The sequence below is a fragment of the Trichosurus vulpecula genome, chromosome 2, assembly GCF_011100635.1.
Source record: "Trichosurus vulpecula isolate mTriVul1 chromosome 2, mTriVul1.pri, whole genome shotgun sequence".
NCBI lineage: Eukaryota > Metazoa > Chordata > Mammalia > Diprotodontia > Phalangeridae > Trichosurus > Trichosurus vulpecula.
This window is the reverse complement of record NC_050574.1, coordinates 366,702,721-366,723,587: the sequence shown is the minus strand read 5'-3', so window position 1 is coordinate 366,723,587 and position 20,867 is coordinate 366,702,721. Positions and strand designations below refer to the sequence as shown.

The window sequence follows — 20,867 nt, the reverse complement described above, 5'->3', positions numbered from 1 at the left end:
ACTTATCAATTTGTTATCCATGATCTACAGAGTGTGATCATTAAAAACATAATATAACCATACCTGCATTAAAATGTTCATTGTTGACTTAGCTGAGGTTTGGAAGCTCAACACATTTGAATTCCAAACATTAGAGTATACCTCTAATTTAATTGTGTGATTTTGACTAAATGAATTAATCTTTTTTTTTTTTCAATTTTTTTTTAAGCATCATCCCTTTAAAATAAGCATCTTTATCTAGAACTATATAACAGGATTTCTAGTTGGGCAATTATTACGTAACCCTGCTCACCACTTTTTTTCTACCCTGCAGGTAATCAACTGTTTCCCCAAACAGTGGTTTGTAAATCTGAAAGGAGAAAGGACTATATGCCAGCTAGAAAACTTTTGTAGATACCTTGTTCACCTGGCAGATACTATATATAGAAACAGCATTGGATGTTCTGATGTAGAAAAAAGAAATGCAAGGTAATTATTTGTAATCAATTGATGAAGTGAAGTGGGGATCATTTTATCAAATAGTATTTAATTAGATATTTTAAAGTTGAAAGATATCTACTTTTTGGTTTTGAATTATTGCATGTGTATGTAGACACACACACACACACACATTGCATGCGTATGTAGACACACACACACACACACACACACACACACACACACACACACCCCACACACACACCCCTCCACCCCATGGCATAGCGGATAAAAGATTGGCCTTGAAGTTTGGAAAACCTGAATTCTTGTCCTAGGTGTGTGACCATGGACAAACAAATTTCTCAGTGGTAACATCAGTTGAGGGCGTTTCTACACTGGAAGTTGCCTATACTAGTGAAATCTTAGTATTGCATCTCCTGCTCTTCAGAGAGAGAGAGAGAGAGAGAAATTTGGTATTAATTCTGCTAATCAAATTGAAATTCTAATGAATTGTATACACACATTACATAATTTATATGTAAACATATATGTACATGAATTGTGTTTTAAAATAACGTCCATTTCATTCCATCTGTTTTCAAGATAAAATTTAAAAAACATGAAGCAAAACATTAAGGCCAGATTTTGTTAGGGTACAGTGGTAGAGAAGAAGCTGTGGCTACCCAGAAGTCACTTGGGGTGGAAAGGAGAGATCCTAAGGATCTTTTCTGGGCAGCTTATTTACTTGGTGGGGCACTATTCATGGTCCCAATTTTGACTAGGCTGGTACTTACATATTAACAATAGCATTTATAGAAAGTTTGATATTTGAACACAAATCCCATTTGCAGAGGTAAGTTGGATTAAGTTCCCTAGAAATACTTTGAGTAATTGTGAACTCTTTTCCCAGAATAAATACACTTAGTTTTTATTTTTCATTTTCATTTTATTTTTATTTACCCAAATCAACAGGGATCACCTGTCATGATTTTTGAGACCAGTTTACTCAGTAATTATCCCATGTTTGCAAAGAAAAGAACTTCATCCTGTCTCACTATGGATTTCTAAACAGGAAAAACAAACGATAATTGATTATAGTATGCAGTCAAGTTTCATACAGTTTTCATTTGGGGAAAAAGTACAGACTATATCAAACCAATACGTGTAGAATGTTGTAAGCTTTTTACATAAGCTTTTTGCTTAACAATATATTATATGTTATACAACGATATATTAATTGATGAATTTTTAAATTGAGTATGTAATCAAAATGTTTGTCCATAAGTTTATTTGTGAAAATTAACTAATCAAATACTGCTTTGTTACTTACCATGTTTTTCTTTTGTAGGGAAAACATAAAGCAGATAGTAAAACTTCTTGCAAGTGTTCGAGCTCTGGATCATGCTATGACCGTTGCAAATGACCACAATATGAAAGAATTAAAGACTATAATTGAAGGAAAATAGAACTTTCATACTGAAAAACCTAATATGAGCTTTAAAAATCCATTCCTGATGTACAATTTTTGTATATATGTAAAGTTTCTTAAACTGTAAAGTATTGATTCTTGTTTTAAAAGAGCATTATTATATATAGTACTGCAACCTTAAACACAGGATGAGGAGCCCAGAACGATTACATGTAGGAATACAAGAGTGTTTTCCTTATTGCCCACCATACCTCTCTTAAAGAAACATTTTGTAATCACATTTATATTAGCCACCTATTCAGTTCATTGTCCTCTGGTGTGTGTGTCTGTGTGTGTGTGTGTGCGCTCATGCACTTGCGTGCATGTGTGTGTCTAGGTGTGGGTCTGGATGTGCATGTGTCTGGTGTAAATTGTGTAATTATACATCTCTTTATACCACCTGGGAGTTACTTTCACACTGGAAATTTTTGGCATTTTTCTACTAAGTAAGCCTTTTGATAGCAGAAAACTCTTCAGTAGCAAATTGTCTTAGGAAATTACTGCATTATTGCAAAAAAGGGCTTGGTATAAGAGTCACATAATTAAATGTTAAAACATCCTTCAGTTTAAAACAGGACAATGACAGTATTCCCTTGAAACTGAACTGGTTGAACTGTGGAACTTGTCATTGAGTTAATACAAGATTTTTCTCTGTAGTTAAATGTGGGTTTAAAGGGAACACTAGTAAATGTTATAGAGTAGTTTACAGTTGGAATATGTAAATTGAACTTTAAAAACCACAAAAAACCCACTATTTAACTGTACGATCTGACTGCCTCATTCATGGTTCCATTCTGACCAGCTCAAGTACATATACATTTAAATAGCAGCAGTTTATTGTTCAAATCAAAATCCCACATATGTGAGAGATATATGCAATAAATACATAACGTACATTTCTGGTAAGTGGATATATAAAATTTGTAGATGACTACCCCACTAAGGCAATTTAATATCCCATGATCTTCTTTAATATTTATACCACATTGTAAATATTCAGAGATTTTGTTTCAAAGTTTACACTTACTTATTCTGTGATTTTCAAGAAAAACTTTTTTTAAGATTGAGGAATATTAGTTTATATAATCAGACATAAAATTAATATTTAGCCAAATAATAATTTTTAAACTTCCCTTTTAATGTATGTTGCTGGTGGCTACTTTGGTTAGAATTTATGACGCTGATTTGGTAAGAATATAATATTTCCAGACAGAACACTGGACAAATGACAGTATCAGCAAGCACAGTGCTGAGCACTTGCTCAGTGAATTCTAACATGAATTCTGAAGGCTTTTGTAGGAAACATGCCTATCTCTCCATATACAGCTTATGGAGCTTTTTGTACCTATTTGTTGACCTACAAACATGAGAACAAAGCACTTCTTTACAGCTTGTGTAGCGTAAATGGGTATGTTAACATGTTTAGTATGGATGACATGCACACCAATTGGAACCTAAAGAGAATGTTTTTATGATCCCATTCGATTCCCATTTCCCCATATCTGCTTTTAAGAATCCTTTCAATAAATTGTCATTGAGACTTTTCTTTTTGTGCAATCCATCCAGTTACTTTGGCTTTAGCAGTTGGGAAAAACAGAAACCCCCATAATATTATTTTAGCAGTATGAAGTAGTTTTGTCTTTTTTCTTATCCAAAGGGGTTTCATTAATAGAATAAGGACTTCATTATAATGTGACATCAACTGCTCATGCTGAAAGTCTCTAAGTAACATCAATATAGCAAAGTTATAGTTATGTTGTGTTCTGTAATATGTTCACATCTTTTATCACATTTTCCTTGCAACAGCCCTCTGACTGATTCCCATTTTAAAAACAGGAACTTTCAACGGTAAGTAATTTAATTGGTGTTAGTACTTCCTCCACCAACACAGACTACCACTTTTCTGTTACTTGGTAGGTGGTCTCTGAGAATCCTATGATTTGAAAAATTCATCTCTCTGCAGCCAGCTTGGTTTTATAAGGAACCTTAAGCAGAGATAGGCTTGGTCCTCAGACAACAGTACATCCCTAAACCTGTACTGAAAACCTCTCTAGCCTGACTAGTACCTGCAGAATACCTCCACACCATCGTGAAGGGCCCTTAGTAAGATAGGTACACTGAGGCATGAATGTTTTAGTAATGTAATAGTGCCTGGCACATCGCTGTGGCACTGCCAGTAAATTACTGTTCATTGACTGATTTAACCTAATTCCTCATTCCTAGTTCTTAATCCTTTTCCAAAAGACCCTTGAGCTCCAATTTTCACAAACATTTGGTTTTAGCTTTACAAATTTAAATGAAATTGTTTGATTTTATTAAGAAGTCTTTTCACTAAATGAAACATAATTCAGTCTCAAAAGTTAGGGTGTTAAACTTTGGAATTACCCAGAAAGCAAAGGTTGTTTTGGGTAATCGTAGGATCGAAGATTTAGAGCTGGAATAGACCTTAATGGTTATCAAGTCCAACTTCCTCATCTTACCAAGACCAGGGTCACAAAATTAGGATTCATCCTTGAGGCAGGATGCAAACGCAGGTCTTTCAGACTAGAATGTGCTGCATTTAAGTGCAGTGCATATCAACTTTCAGGAATAACACATAGGATATTTAAGTTTATCACTAAGAAAAGGAGATAGTATACTGTATTTTAAAGTGAATTATAACTTAGTATATTAAACATTTTCACAGTACTTAGGAGCAAAAGTAACTGAATCCTAAATGTAGCAAAGTACTTTTAAAACAACTTCTGAATCACGTATGTGAAGGTGCCAGACTTTAAAGCTATTTTTATACCATTGGATTCTTCATAGATATTGCCACATGTGTTAAGAAATATGTGCATAATGAGAGTCCCTAAAATGAGTTTTAGCATCAATAACATCTACCAATAAAGTTATGATCATTTTTAGAAGCATTGTGCTTTTCCCTTTGTTATGATTGGCAAAGAAACAGAACCAGGTTTCCCTGTCATCGTAAAGATGATTTGATCACATTTGATACATTTTGATGCTGTCTAGACAGTGTCTTTAGACGGGTCACATGACTTGCTGTTGTGACATTACTGAATTTTAGAATCCTTTTATGTTACCTCATTCTCTTAGATCATGGTTCTTTTCCTTCTATGCAATTTAACAAAAGGTCTACAGAATTCACAATTGCAAGCCTATCTCGATTCATTTTCTTCTAATGCTTTACAATTATTAAAGTTCTTAAACATTTATTGGCTGTCCATGCAAGGCAATGGGCTGCGTGCAGTAGGGAAAACAAAAATACTAATTTGAATACGTAGAAGAAACAGGAGAGAAGATAGGGAACATTATACAAGAGAAAGAAGATAGAGGAGTAGTGATCAACAAACTCAAACCATACATTGAAAAACCCACCTTAATTTCTTCTAGACCTTGGGCAAATGCTTATTTTTGTGACTTGGAAAAACTCCCAACCTGATTTTTGGAAGAAATTGGACTAGGTTGAGAAACTTTAGCTCCTGTAAATGAAGTTTAAAGCATCCAAAGGTAGGAGAGAAAATTTCCTGGAGTAAGAACTTTACAGCATCAGCATCTCCCATCCCCTAAGGTCATTCCCAGGTTATATTGACCAGACATACCATGTGTGAGATTTCTAGATAACTGAATCCCCTGTCCTATTTTTCTACTCTTAAAACTAATAATGTTCTCATATTTGAGCCAGGTTAGATACCAGCGACAATATAGATAATCTCCCTCTTCCTCCTAGCCCCCACCATGGTGGCTACCCATTGAGAGAATGTCAGAATTGGAAGGTACCTCAGAAATTAGGGAGTGCAACTTGCATCTGACCAAGAATCTCCTCTAATGAGAATAGGGTAGGTGAATAAAGTGTTGGACTTGGAATCAGCAAGACCCAAGTCGAAGTCCTGCCTCAGACACTAGGCTAGTCACTTAATAACTCTGCATCAGTTTCCTCACCTATCAAATGGGGGGTAATGATGGCACTTCACAAAGTTGTGAAGATAAAATGAGCTAATATGTAAAGTGCTTTGCAAACAACCTACTATGTACATGTGAGCAATTGCTCAAATTATATAGGGCTTGGGCTTTACAAAACACTTTATATACATATTTTATATCTAACAACAATTGCTAAATAGAAAAGACCATTACATAGAAAAACATAGCAGTCCTTTTTGTGGTCACAAAGAACTGAGTAGTGACTAAAATTACAAAAATGGAATGTATATTCTGTCAAGAAATGATGAATGACCGATTCAGAGAAACCTGGGAAGACCTCTATGAACTGATGCAGAGAGAAAAGAGCAGAACTAGAGGAGCAGTCTATGCAATGGCTTCTATAATGGAAAGGAACCCAACCTTTGAAAGACTCAAGAACTCTCATAACCAATCGTGCCTTCAGAAGACTGATGAAGCATGCTTCCCATTCTTTAGAAAGGGGACAGATTTGGGGGGCAGATGAGACAGTTATTTTCAGATGGACTAATCTGAATTTGTCTTGCTTGTCTATGTGACTGGGAGAGGCATGTTGGGACAGGAGATTTCATGGGTAGTGGTGATGGAAAAAGAAATTAAACATTACATATAAGCAAGCGGAAGAGAGGCACAGAAAAGCAGGGCACATTTCTTACTATCATGGTAAATTTGATGAATAGAAATTGAACCTGTGACTCAGGTGAGAAAAATACAGGTTGAGACTACTGCACCTTTAAATCTTAAGAGTTGCTTTTAAGGAGGGCATTGAGAGGTAAAGTTACTTGCCCAGGACCACAGACAATATGTGCCATAAGTGGGACCTGAAGTAGCTTTTTTTGGCTTTGAGGCTTTAATATGCCCTTAAAAAAAACTATATAAAAGAAATGCACTGTTTTATATACCATACACTTTTTCTGTGTACATTGAAATGTTCATGTTAATAAAAAAAACTTGCCATGCTTTCAAAGCTCCCTCAGATGTCACTGCCGCAAGAAGCCTTCCTAGGACCTCTGGTCATAGCTGGTACTGCCCCGCCCCCCGCCGCCCCCCCCCCCCCCCTTATATCTCTCAAAGCTTTATTTCTCCTCTCTTTTGCACTGAATGATAACTAAAGACATTTCTGGAACATTTTTGTTGTTTAGAAAGCACTTGGCATTCAATAAAGTCACCATCTGATGCCAAGTCATGTTTTGGTAGTCACTCTTGGTTCTCAAGAACTTACAATCTTAAAAGCTATTCTAGCATATCACAAACTCTGGGAAGTTTTATCGTTTTGACAGGCTGACAGATTGTATCTGAAGGGAAATCAGCATAATTAAGGAAAAGTTCATCAGGCTGCAAGATGATGAAGTTTTTATTATAACCATAAAGATCATCTATGAAACCCTAGAGATGATCTAGTGCTGGAAAATTGGCAAAATTCTTTACATGTATTATCTTATTTGATCTTCATGACAAAACCTAGTAAACCCATTAATAAATGCTCGTTGAATTGAACCTTGTCATATTTTACAAGTGCTATTATCTCCATCATCTGATGAAGAAGTTAAGGCACAGAGAAAAATTAAGTGATTTGCCCACTGTTACCAGCAGCTAGTAGATGTCTTAGGTGTGATTAGAACCCAGGAGCTATTTTTCCCTTATCACCTTTCTATACCTTGAAGCACTTTACGTAGTTACCACCCTAGTTTAGGCCCTCACACCTGGACTACTGCAATAGCTATTTGGTCTCATTTCCTCTAGTTTCTCCCCCCAGTTCATCTTCCACATAGTTGCCAAATTGATACTTTTTAATTGTGATTTTTTTTCTGAACTTTAATACCAAAATTAATTTTCATACAATTAATAAAGATTCTCTACTTAAATCTTTCATATCACTTTCTTTTTTAAAAAAGTATATAATAAATTCTACATATTATTTTCACAACTGTCATGCTTATCTGCTTCCTTCTGAACTGTACATTTTTAAAAAAAAATGTTTCGGAAGCCTCTTTTTGGCATCACAATAACTGTTCGTGTTCCTGTTAACCCTCGTTACTAACACCCCCCCCCCCCCCCCCCCCCCCCCCCCCCCCGCGCCATTAACCTAGAGAAAGGAAAAAAAAAACAACTTGTAACAAGTAGTTAAGCAAAACATCCACACAGTGGCCAAAGATATCGCTTCATACCTTGTGTTTATCCATTCTCTATCAGGAGGTGAGTAATATGCTTCATCATAAGCCCTGTTGAAAGAATTCTTAAGTTTTTCAAAGTTGTTTTTTCCTTAAAATACTGCTTTTTTTGTCTAAGTAGTTCTGGTTCTACTTATTCATACTACCCAGAATTCTCTGAAATTATCTCTTGCCATTTGCTATGGTGCAGTGGTACTCCATTACATTCCTATATTAGAATTTGTTCAGTTATTCCCCAGTTGTCTAATAAGAGGCAATCTGAGATACCCTCTTGGATTCTAGTTCTTTGCTCACCCCCTATTTAAATTCCCCCCATTCAAAATCATGAAGTTTGTTTTGCTTGTAGCTTTTTTCTCCTGCAAATGATCTTAATGCCCTCCATTTCCTTTTTTTCTCCCTATTGAATTTGATGTGTTTGCACCAAACTATGTGTTCTGTATATTCAAACATACTTTTGTCCATTTTAGGTAAGACTAAGTTTCATCTGATGCTTCTTTTCCCCATCCCTCTCTCCCTGTTTGTATACACAGCTCCGTGCAAAACTTAAATGCTACATGAATGCTATTACAATTTTCTCATATACCCCAATTATGAAGGATAGTATTTAACTCCCTCCGTACCATTTGAGGACATTTGTTTTCTCCTTTTTTAGAATGGGAGCACTACATCATCCAGCTCCTTCCAATTGCTTAAATATATTTACCTTTGTAAGTTTCGCTGGACTCTTGGGTTTGTATTTCAGAGTTACTACTCAGCTCTGGTCTTTTAATGAGAAATGCTTGATTAAATGCTTCATTAAAGGTCCATGGTTCATTCTTCCCCCCCACCCCACCCCCCATGGAATTATACTCAGCCTTAGAGAAGTTATTTTTATTTTTAAATCTGTATCTTTTGCCTTTTGGAATATAATATTCTGTGATCAGACTGCCAGATCTTATGTGATCTTGACTGTAGTCAGTAAGTACTTGGACTGCTTCCCTCTGGATCCTTGACCTTTTTTTTTTTTCTTGACAGCTCTGGATTTTTACTGACAATTTTTTAAAATTTTGAATTCCAAATTTTCTCCCTCACCTCCCTGCTCCCTGAGACAGTAAGTGATTTGATATGGGTTATATATGTTCATTTATGTAAAACATTTCCATATTAGTTATATCATAAGAGAAATAGACCAAAAAGCAAAAAAAAACTATGAAAAAAATCAAGAAAGTGAAAAATGGTATGCTTAAATCTGTATTCAGACTCCATCACTTTTTCTGGAGGTGGATAGCATTTTTCGTCTTCATTCCTTTGGGATTGTCTTGGATCATCATAAAATATTGCTGTTACTGTGTATAATGTTCTCTTGGTTCTGCTTATTTTGTTTTGCATCCATTTGTGTAAGTCCAGGTTTTTTGGAAAGCATCCTGCTTGTCATGTTTATGGCTTAATAGTTTTCAATAGTACCATATTTCACCACATAATCATCGAAGAGTTTATGCCAAATTTTTTTTGCAAAAAAGTGGGGTGCAACCATTATGTGAGGCTTTTTTAAAAAATTGTGCTGGCATCACTTAAAATCATTTGTTACTAAACTGTCTTTGGCGCAAGATTAGGATGCATGGAATACTTGTGAATATATGTTAAAATTGGGAAGATGCAAGTCTTACCATATCACGTGACTTCCTCATGGCAGCTTTGCCTGCCCACTCCCCTCGTGCCTATGGCTCTTTATTGAGTTAAGTGACAAGACCATTAGTACTGCAGCGCTCTAAACAAACAATGCAAATTGGCTTTCAGAAATATACTGACAGTGCCCATGCGCTGAGAATTCTAGACTCACGGCTAGCAATGCAATGCATATCCATACGCCACTGGTGAATACTTTGCTGCTCTGTTTACCTTTTAAGTGGTAAATTATACCATGCAATGATTACATGATGAAAGATTAGAAACAAATTTTTGGACTGGGGAAAAAAAACCCAGCATGTGGCAATTATGTGGTGACAATGATTATGTGGTGAAATATGATAGTATAACCACAATTAGTTTAGCCATTCCCTGGTTGATGGGCATTCCCTCAATTTCCAATTCTTAGCCACCATAAAAAGAGCTGCTATAAATATTTTTGTACAAATAGGTTCCCCCCACCCCACCCCATATCAGCAAGGCAATAATCACAATATAAATGATAATTGTCAAAATGTCTATGTGGTTCTGTATCATAAATTATACGAGACTCTCCACATAGAAGGTAGAAGAAGTAAACCATTTATTCAGACACCAGAGAACCAGATCCCGTAACCAATAAGTCCACAACATCACAGCAGCAAAGAATTCAATACACAATAACACAGCAGAGAACCACTCCATCCCATAACCTTCCTGCCCTGTGCTGGGACCTTCCCAAAAACTTAAGAGTACAGCTATCACAGGTCTGCTCTCTTTCCCTCGGCTCTGTCATAACCACTCTCAGCATTTCCTGTGACACAACTTCCTTTTCCTCTCAGCAAGCTCCTCCCACCACATGTGACTTAGGTTTCCTGTGACAAGCAGGTCACATGGCCTGTTAATGGGTGGGAAAGATCTTCAAATCTAAATTGCTATTACACCCCCCTTTTTTATCTCTTTGGGATACAGACCTACTAGTGATATTGTTGAGTCAAAGGGTATGCACAGGTTTATTGCCCTTTGGGCATAATTTAAGTAGATTCTTTCTATCATTTTACCCTGTGGTAAACATCTGGGAGTTTTATGACTTATTGAAATATAGTGCTCAGGCTATTTTTTTGGTCTTGGTTTTCGGGGAGTCCAGCAACTCCTAAATTATCTCTCCTTGATCTGTTTTCTGAGGTTGTTGGGTTGTTTGTTTTTTTTTTTAATATCAGACATTTTCTTCTATTCTTAAAACTTTGATTTTATTCAAATATTTCTTTTCTTATGAAGTCATTGATTTTTTCAGTTTGACCTATTCTAGTTTTGAAGAAGTATTTCACTTAGGTAAGGTTTATCACTTTCTCTTCTAGGCTACTTGTTCTTTTAATTATTTCCTCCTGAGTTTTTAATTTCCTTTTTCCTCCTCTTGTTTCATTTCTTCCAGGTATTTATGTGGTTCTTGTGGAAAGTCCATTTTTTCCTTTGAGTGTTGGCAATTTTCAATTATTTACTTCTTTTCGGTGATTTCTAGATTTACAATAGTGGCTTTGTTTATATTGGTTAATGTTTTCACTATTTCATCTTTCCAGCTTTAGTTCTTAATTGGGACTTTGTGCCAAGACCATGCATGCTTTGCTCCCTCCTGCCCTTTAGGTTGAGGTCATTGATGCTCTTTGTTCTAGCCTTGGATCCTTTAAGTTCCTGCACTAACCTTCAAGGGTTCTAATTTTTGAAGTTCAGAATTCTGGATTTTCAAAGCCCTTGATGGTATCTCAGGACAGTCTTAGGTATGTCACAACTTCTAGGCTCTTGTTTCCATTTCTGAACATTGTGGCACCAAAGTAGTCATTGGTTACTGCCTACTGCCACTCCCTTGGACATTCAAGGACCCCAGCCTGGGGCTGTTTGACCACCTTAGGCTTTCTCAGGGGATCCCTCAGCTCTTACTCTCTCCAGATTCAGAGCCTTGCAAGTTACTAAGTTCCTTGACCTATCTTTGATTGGGTTGGAAAGTACCTTGCATTGGCAGCACCGCTTTGCTATTGTCCTCAGGATTCTGCATGACCTCTTGTGTAGTACTAAGGTGGAAGAAGACATGGTTTTTCATTGGATTTCTTGATTACTGGAGGTAACTGATGGCATAATTTATTGAGCACTGGGGCTAGAGTCAGGAGTGAGTTCCAATATGGCCTCAAACACATACTAGCTGTGTGACCCTGGGCTAGTCACTGGTGCCTCAGTTTCCTCAACTGGAAAATGAGGATAATGATCGTACCTACCTTTCCGGGTTGTGAGGATTAAATGAGGTAATATTTGTAAAAAGTGCTTAGTACAGTGCCTGGCACATAGTAAGCTCTGTATAAATGCTAATTCCCTTCTCTTCTCCATTATTTGATCTGGTATAAACTTCAGGGTGTTGTTGGAGTAGGTATGTGGAAGCTGGGTAGTTTTCCTCCCCACCAAGACGGCTCTCTTGGCTGAAAGTCCAGATTGCTATCATTAAAACACAGCTCTGACCATGTTATTTCTTTCTCAGGAACCTTCAGTGGCTCTCTATTGTCTGCATTTAAAACCCTTGGCAATCCCATTCCAAACTATCCTTCCAGATTGATTTCATATTCTTCCTCACTCTGTATTCTAGCCAAACTGTCATACTTCGTACGTGGTGCTCTGGAATGTGACATTCTACCTCTTCTTCCTCACCTTTATGCATGTCCTACTTCTTAGAATGAAGTTCTCACCTCAGCTGCTTGGACTCTGACTTTTATCAAGGCCCACCAAGGACTTCCTCCTTCAAGAGGCCTTTCCTTATCTCCCCTTCTGTTCCAGTTGCTTAATAATTAATCCCTCAAATTAATTTACTTTGTATATGTTTTGTATCTATATTTGAGTTCTTTCACCTTCCTCCAATGGTCAGGGACCAGTTTCCTTTTTGTCTTTTTATCCTTATCCCTAGCATATTGCCTTGGACATGGTGGGCTTAAATGCTTATCAAATCAATGGATGTCACACCAAGCTGATTCACTGAGCCCATTTGAATTCGTAGTGTAGCTGTGTCCTTCATTATCTTCCTTATTCAATTGTAAGCTTCTTCAAAGTAGGAATTATTTCTTATGGATTGTTTCTTTTGGCCTAGCACAATACATACTAGGTACTGAATACTAGTAGGTTCTTATTGTGATAGAAAATGATCAAAGTGTCCATTGATTCGGTACTCCTACTAATCATACAGTCAACATTCAGAAATGTTATCTGCAGATTTTGTGCTAAGATCATAGGCTCATCTGCATGAAAAGTCAGAGAGCCTCAAGCATCAGTTTCAGCAACCATTTATAGAAAGTGACTACATAAGTAGCAAAGAAAAGTAGAATTTTACTGAGAGCACCAGAGGAAGATAAGAGTATACATGTCTGAGAACAAGTAACAAACAGAAGGGAGAAGATACAGGCGTCTACAGCTGACTTGAGCTTCCAGGAACAAAATCTGGAAAGATCAAAACAGGGATTGGAATAGTGTAACCTTACTATAGTGATGGCAAGGCTGAGCCAGAGTTTCCCATCACAGACTTTCTCTTATCACCGTGGCAGCAAGAGGCCTGAGCTATAAATTCTCTTGCCACATAAAATGTTTGCTGAACTGGATTGACTCTAAGCTCCAAGAAAAAATACCATTTTGGGTGGAATAAAGAATCAACATTTTTATCTTTTACTCAGAAGCCAGTGATTTTTCTTACCATTTATCTAGGGAATGGGGAGTGTATTGGGGTGGGGGGGAGTATATTTTTTATTATTTTTTAATAAAAATGTGTTTACATTTTGAGTTCCAAATTCACCCCCTGCCCTTCCTATTGAAAAGGCAAGCAATATTATATCAATTATACATGTGAAGACATGCAAAACATTTCCATATTGACTATGTTGTAAATATTAAAAGGGCAAGAAAAAATATACTGAAAAAAGTATGCTTCAATGTGCACTCAGAGTTCATCAGTTCTCTCTCTGGATATGAATCACTTATTTCATCATGAGTCCTTTGGAATTGTCTTGGATCACTGTATTGATTAGAGTAGCTAAGTCTTTCATAATTGATCAGTCTTACAACACTGCTATTACTGTGTACGATTTTGGTTCTGCTTATCTCATTTTTCATCAATTCATCTATGTCTTTAAGGAATGATATTAAAGTTTTGCTAACAGCGTTATATTAGGTAAGTGCACTGTTGGTCTCTTACTGGACAACACAAAATAGTGGGATCCAGTGGATGTTTATAGACTAAATCAGCTTTTCTTCACCTGGGGATATAAAAAGTCCTTTGTGTCAATGTAGATAGGTATCAGAAAAAATAGATAGGAAAAATACATTGAGCATGTCTAAACTGGCTCCAGCTTTGACTCTTTGGATTTTTCCACCTCTATCTTTTCCAAAACCATTTGATGAAATACTTAGTCTAGCTATGTTCACTTCTAACTTAGTTCTGCTCCTGACTTCTGATTCTCTGAACTTTTTATGCCTTGCTTCCTCTTGGGCACCTTCCACCTGAGGGAAGAAACTGTCTTTCTTTCTGCTTATATTTGAATTCCTAGTGTTTAGCACGATGCTTTATCTATAGTTGTACTTCAATATAATTGGTTTCCATCATAATCCTGTGTATTTTTATATTATGCTTCACTAGACTGCCACAGGGGTCCATGACACAAAAAACATCTTAAGAATTCATGGTCTAAAACACAGTTCTGAACCTTTTTGGTCTCAAGACCCCTTTAGTCTCTTAAAAATTACTGAGCACACCAAAGATTTTTTTCATTTATGTGGATTATATCCATCAATATTTACCATATTATAAATTTAAACTGACAAGATTTCAAAAGTTCATTTAAGCATAATAAACCCATTATATATTAACATATTTATGAGAAAGAACCTAATCCCTACCCCCCAATTTAATCAGGTGGCATTGCTTTGCATATTTTTGCAACTCTCTTTAATATTTGGCTTTATAGAAGACAGCTCTATTCTCATATCTGTTTCTGCAATCAATCTATTATAATATATTTTGATGGAAGCTTATCAAGAAAATCCAGCCTCATAGCAGGGATATGTAATTGGAAAAGGAAAGAGTATTTTAACAGGCAAATAACTTTTTTTTTTTTTTTGCAGGGGGGAAGGCAGGGCAATTGGGGTTAAGTGACTTGCCCAAGGTCACACAGCTAGTAAATGTGTCAAGTGTCTGAGGCCGCATTTGAACGCAGGTCCTCCTGAATCCAGGGCCGGTACTCTACCCACTGCGCCACCTAGCTGCCGCCAAATAACTTCTCAGTATTGCTGCGAAAATAGTATTGAACTTGCAGACCTATAAAGGGGGCTTCATGTCCCACCGTTCCTCCCCCCCCCCCAAATGGGGCCAGATCACGCTTTGAGAACTGCTAGTCTAAATTATGAAACCTTTTAAAAAGATTTTTGACCAAAACCTATTTTATAAAGATGGTTTGTTTCAAAGTAATGCAAGTTTTGAAGTGACTGTCCTTTGCTGGTTGGCTGGCCTAGGTTTTAAACTAATATATCGAATCATCAAAATTAAGGTGAATTTTTTATATTCTAATATAAGTACAAAGGGGAATGAAGAGTGGCCTGGATTGCCTCTTTAAAAGAGAGGTTCTGGGAGGAACCAGGCAATCAAGGGGAGAAGCTGCTTCTAAAGTCTGAAGTTTAGGACAAGCGGGAGCTTCTGGAGTGGAGAGGTTTCTGAGGTATCGATCGCAAAGTCAGGGAGTAGAGTGAGGACTGCAGCCGGGGGAGGAATTCAAGATGAACAATAGCTCTTTTTTTAATCTGTTAAATTATGGGGTTAGACAAGGTTCCTTTAAAAGCATATGTTCCTAACAACCTGTGTCAAATTGCTAGCCTCCCCAATGAGAGAGAATTTGGAAATCAAAATTTGAAAAAAAAAATGTTAAAATTGTTTTTACACGTAACTGGAAAACGTAAAATATATTAGAAGGTGGAAAAAATAAAATTATATGATGCCCTTTGGAGAGAGAACACTTAATCCTTAAGATCTCCATACATGGGAGGGGAAAGGACAGCTCCTCCTAATTCCAATATCCCAGCAGAGAGAAGGGGGCAGTGGAGGAGCCGGGCTCTGAGGAGTCACAGACTGGGGGGAGGAGCCGAAGGGGAAACATTGACACCTCCAGGAGGCGGGCCCTCACCAGCCGCTCTCTCACACTCCCCCCCGCCCCGCAGCGGGCTGGACCCTCCAGACTCTGTAGGCTGCGCAATGCGGAAGAGATGGCCCCTCCGGAGCGGAAGTGACGGTTCCGGCGGCGGCGGCGCCAGTGCCAGGGACACGGGCAACCCGGGCAGCTGGGCTGTGGGAGCCGGGGCGAGCCCACGGCAGGCGGGCTGACTGGGGCGCCACCGGAGCCTCGAGCCGCCTGGGGAGCAGCCTGACAGCGCCAGAGGTGGCTCAGGTAGAGGCCCGGGCGGGTCCGGGCGGGGCGGCGGCGGCTTCTCGGCGGGGCAGCGGGAGAGGAAGGGAGCCGGCTGCGAGCGACCGCGAGGGGACACGGGGAGGTCGTGACAGCCGCTGTCAGGGGCCGCCGTGCGGGCGCGCCTCCGCGGTTCTCTCTGCTCGCTCAAAATGGAGGGGCTCGCCCGCCCCCCGGGGAGCCAGCGTCCCCGAGTGACAGCCCCCCGGGCTGGGGGGTCCGGGCGGCTTCTCCCCCTTGTCTTACCCGATTCGTGTGTGTGAGAGCTGGGGCCGAGGTCGGGGGTGGGGGCGGCCAGCCCTTCGCCCACCGTCGGACCCTTGCAGCAGCTTCCCCTGGAATCTCAGGGGTCGAGGGTCCTTGAAAGGGAGCCGGTGACCTCTGCTTTCCCGACTGTGCCTCAGCTCCCCGGGAGGTTTTGTTAGATCATCTCCGTCCCTCCCTCCTCCCCTCTGGAGACTCGGTATTTTCCATTTTAATCTTCCGCGTCAACTCTTTTTCTTTCTCTTCCTCCCACTGGGGCCAATTGAAGTTTCCTTTAAAATATATATGCACACACATACATATTTATAACGTATTAAGCAAGAAGCTGATAAATCATTTCCCAATAAATGAAGCTCCATAATTTTCCCTTTCTGTAAGGATCCCATATTATATGTCAAAACAGCACTGGGGCTTCTAAGTGATGAAATTAAGCCCTGCCTTGTCATGAGAACTGAACCCCCCCCCTTTTTTTTTTTGGTAAAAATGAAGTGGTGGGTTTTGTTTTTTTTTCGTTTCAGTCTCTCTTCTCTTTCTCCCTTCCCCTTCCCCTTCCCCTTCCCTATCACCCCAAACAGACAGAAAGACCCACGCAAAACCTGCCAGAAATTTCTTGGTGCTTTGCGGTCAGTACTGCAGAGGGGAGCATCAGCTTCATTTGCTGCTCTTGGCTTTCCCAGGGCTGCCTCGGAAGAAAGAATGGCGTTCAGCAAAGGATTTCGAATCTATCAGAAACTGGATCCTGCACCATTCAGTCTCATGGTGGAAACTAGGCACAAGGAAGAATGTCTCATGTTTGAGTCTGGTGCTGTAGCAGTGCTCTGTAAGTCCCCGCGTCTATATTATTGAACGTTATGACAGCTAGATTGATTTGGAACAATGTAAATTCAACCATTTTGTTTATAGACCATCAACAAACGTCCTAAATTGTCTTCGATTTTACTAAGTTATTTTAATCTTTTTTTCATCCTAACGCCTTTCTAATGAATTTTTCATTTTCTTCCACGCCGAAATATTTTTTGAAGTTAGATTTTTGTTGTATCTTCTAAGTAAAATGAATAATTCGTACTGTATCAAACCCTCTGAGTTGAGGCTGCTGCTATAATGAATTAGTTTTTTTTTTTTTCTATGCTATTGATGTTGAAATCTACTGGGAAGGTCTCTGTACAATTTTGAAGGTTATCAGTCAATCCGCAAGCAGAGTATCCTACTAGAATCCTTTCTTTACATTTCAGGTTGAAATTTAATGAGTTATATGTGGTTGCTGATCTTTGTGTTTTTAAAATAGCTAATATTAACAAGTTAATAGGAAAGAACTTAATAGACTACTGCAGTTAGTGGAAGAGGGAGGAAAAAAATTAAATGTTTAATTTGAATATTTATCAGCTCTTCTAATTTTATAGTGTACCCAGCAAATTTGGGATATATCAGCCAGTCAGGTCTAGAGGTTCTTCCTGGTAACAGTTACTTCTCATTTAGTGAGGTTTTACTATTCTAAAGTCAGTTTATCACTTTACCTATCTCATTTAACTTTTTAAAAAAGCTGCATTTAAATATTGGCTGTTGTTTTTCAGGTATTATTGAAACATTGAGCCAATTGATGACATATCTTAAGAGTTATTTAGACTTCAGTGATGATATTATTGACAGTTAATGAGCTAATGTGATACCGTAGCAAAACTTTATTAGTTTATACTGTTTGGGGAGAGAGGCTGGAACAGGTTTGAAATATAGCTTTATTTTAATGTACTGGAGGAGGAACTCTATTTTTATACTGAAGTGCTTTAATAACAGTCATTCGTAATTAAAATTTTCATGGGTATTCATTTATACCACTTTGGAAGAAGTAGAATCAAGGACATGGGAGGATAAAGGTTTTATTATATATTTGGAAGCTCAAAATGTTTTTTGCAACTATCTCCTCAAAGCGTCCTTGCAGATGTTTTAAATTATGACTTGTCCTCGTAATCTTATCTGAATTCCAAATGTTTGTAACTTAAGACTAAATTTTGTCACAGATCCATCAAAGAATCAATGTTACTGTTTTGAGCTGTTTTAGATTCTCAGCACTTAACACAGTGCCTGGCACATAATATGGGCTTAATAAATGCTTCTTGACTTGACTTGATTGGACTGGAAGGGACCTCAGAGGTTACCTAGTCTTACAGATGAGAAAACGTGAGCCCAGAGAGTTTCAGTGACTTGACCTAGAGTCCCACAAGTAGTAAGTAGCAGAGTTGATATTTGAACCCAGATCCTCTGACTACAAATCCAGCCATCTTTCCGTTGCACCTCTTCTTCCTCCATTTTATAGGTGTGAAATTGATTTTTTGAAATCAAATATAAGACTTCATGTTTATCCCTGTTACATTTCATATTAGACTTGACTGCTGTGTTGTAGTTTTTGGTTTCTTTGGATCCCAATTCTGGCATCCAGTACAATCCATAATCTGCACATTTGATAAACATGTCATCTATTCATCCTGCTCCTACATGGACAATACAGTTGTGAATGGAAATTATTTATTCAACAAATAGAAGAAATTGACAAAATATATTTCATTCTTTCTTATCCATCATTTTTTTGAAACTTAAAATTTTTTTTTCTTATTCATCATTTTTAAGAGTGATGAGATAGTAACTGCCATGTGCCAATGAAGAAGACAACTATTATTATTGGAAGAAACTTTAGTATAACCTGCTCATTTTGAAAATGAAGTCTCCTACTAGGAAAAGATTTTATCCATATCTTCCTCCTTGTTCTAAGTCATATTGGAACTTGTGCTATGAGTTAAATATGTATTTGCTGATCATTTTTTTTTAATCTTGAAGGATTCATGTTAGATTTTTAACCCCAAGACAGAAAACCTAGAAATAATCATGATTTTGAATATATATGCTAGTTCTATGTTAAACTATATGGTGATGTAAAGGGATTCCCTTATCAGATAATGCTCAAAGGAAAAAAAACATCATCTGAAAATGAGACTCTGTTTGAAAATTTCTCAATATTTGAACTTAAATTTTTTCGTAAATTAATTTATTTATTTTTGGTTTTCAACATTCACTTCTGTAAGTTTTAAATTTTCTCCACCTCCCTCTTTTCTCCCCTCCCCAATACTGTGTGCAATCTGAGATAGGCTCTACATATACATTCTTATTAAACATATTTTCACATTAGTCATGTTGTATAGAAGAATTTGAATGGGAGGAACCATGAGAAAGAAAAAACAAAACAAAAAAAGAGGGCAAATAGTATGCTTCGATCTGCATTCAGACTCCATATTTCTTTCTCTGGATGTAGATGAGTCATGAGTCTTTCAGAGTTGTTTTGGGTCCTTGCATTGCTGAGAAGAGCTAAATCTATCAAAGTCAGTCATCACACAGTTTGGCTGTTCCTGTGTACTGGTTACTGTGTCCTTGTTCTACTCACTTCACTCAACATCATTGAATGTAAATTTTTGCAGAAACAATTGGGTTAGTTACTATTCCTGTTCATTTCCTTTTAGATTTAAATCACTTGTACATTTCTTTCAAGGAAAAATTAAGTGGATTTATTCTTTCTATAAAGATTAAAACAATTTTTTAGTAGCTCATTCATTCTCCTAGAGAAGATGATTCAAGTACTAACGAAAAGTTTGAAATAATGGTTACAGAAATACCCCATTAAAAGTTTCCTTTAAAAGTTCGTTTGGCATTTAGTCTCAGGATAAATACCAAAACACATATTATAATTAAATACTTTTCTACTAATACATTATAAGGTGAAGATGATTCTCCATTCTTAAAGGCTATACTAGTGAAGCTCTAGAAAGTTTCAAGTATAGACCTGGTAATATATCTGAAAGTAGAAGTCTAAGTTTGGAAAACCTCATTACCAGGTGTCCTGAATGAACTGAATTTTTCAGTATTTCTTGAAGACCATCTACCAAGTCATAGAGCAGCTACTCTAACAATCATTTGAGGGAGTAACCGCACTAATGAAATCAGATTTCCTTGAGGTATATTTTGAATGGTTTTCCCTTCCTTACCAACAATAGCAAATGTTTCTTGGTTGATCGGTGGTTATAAAGTATATGCTAGGAAAAGAGTCCTAGTGGTTTCCTTGCCTTAAGTCTATTTCCTTACCTTCAGTTCTGTACTGTATACTAACAAATACTAATTTGTTACAGGAATCTTCCTAAAACATCCATTCTACTACCCTAAACTTTAGTAGTTCTCAGTTGGCCTCAGGATAAAAAAACAGAAGGTTCTTAGTAATTTGTATATCCTCAAGTCAACAAGCATTTATTAAACACCTACTTTGTGCCAGGCATTGTGCCAAGCCTTGGGGATATACAGAAAAGCAAAAATAACCACTGCCTACAAGGAACTAAATCCAATGGGGAAGACAGCATGCAAACAATTATATACAAACAAGGTATACAGGATAACTTGGAGATAATCTTAGACAGGCACTAGCATTAA

The 20,867-nt window shown here is 37.6% G+C and overlaps 2 protein-coding genes across 9 annotated transcripts in view; both read left to right on the top strand.

Annotated features, from left to right (window-relative positions):
- Positions 1–3,430, top strand: part of PAXBP1 (PAX3 and PAX7 binding protein 1) — a 41,991-nt gene extending 38,561 nt beyond the window's left edge. For both annotated transcript variants that reach the window (XM_036744765.1, XM_036744764.1), the window contains exons 17-18: positions 314–468; positions 1,766–3,430. In XM_036744765.1, the coding sequence (XP_036600660.1) occupies positions 314–468; positions 1,766–1,883 (273 nt within the window). In that variant the 3' untranslated portion in view covers positions 1,884–3,430. The remainder of the gene's footprint in view (positions 1–313; positions 469–1,765) is intronic.
- Positions 3,431–15,895: 12,465 nt separating this feature from the next.
- SYNJ1 (synaptojanin 1) overlaps positions 15,896–20,867 on the top strand; it is a 120,852-nt gene continuing 115,880 nt past the window's right edge. For 6 of the 7 annotated variants that reach the window (XM_036743172.1, XM_036743173.1, XM_036743168.1 and 3 more), the window contains exons 1-2: positions 15,996–16,121; positions 17,081–17,223. In XM_036743172.1, coding sequence (XP_036599067.1) covers positions 17,100–17,223 — 124 coding nt within the window. In that variant the 5' untranslated portion in view covers positions 15,996–16,121; positions 17,081–17,099. Of the gene's footprint in view, positions 16,122–17,080; positions 17,224–20,867 lie in introns of all 7 variants that reach the window. The other variant, XM_036743171.1, reaches the window with a different exon arrangement.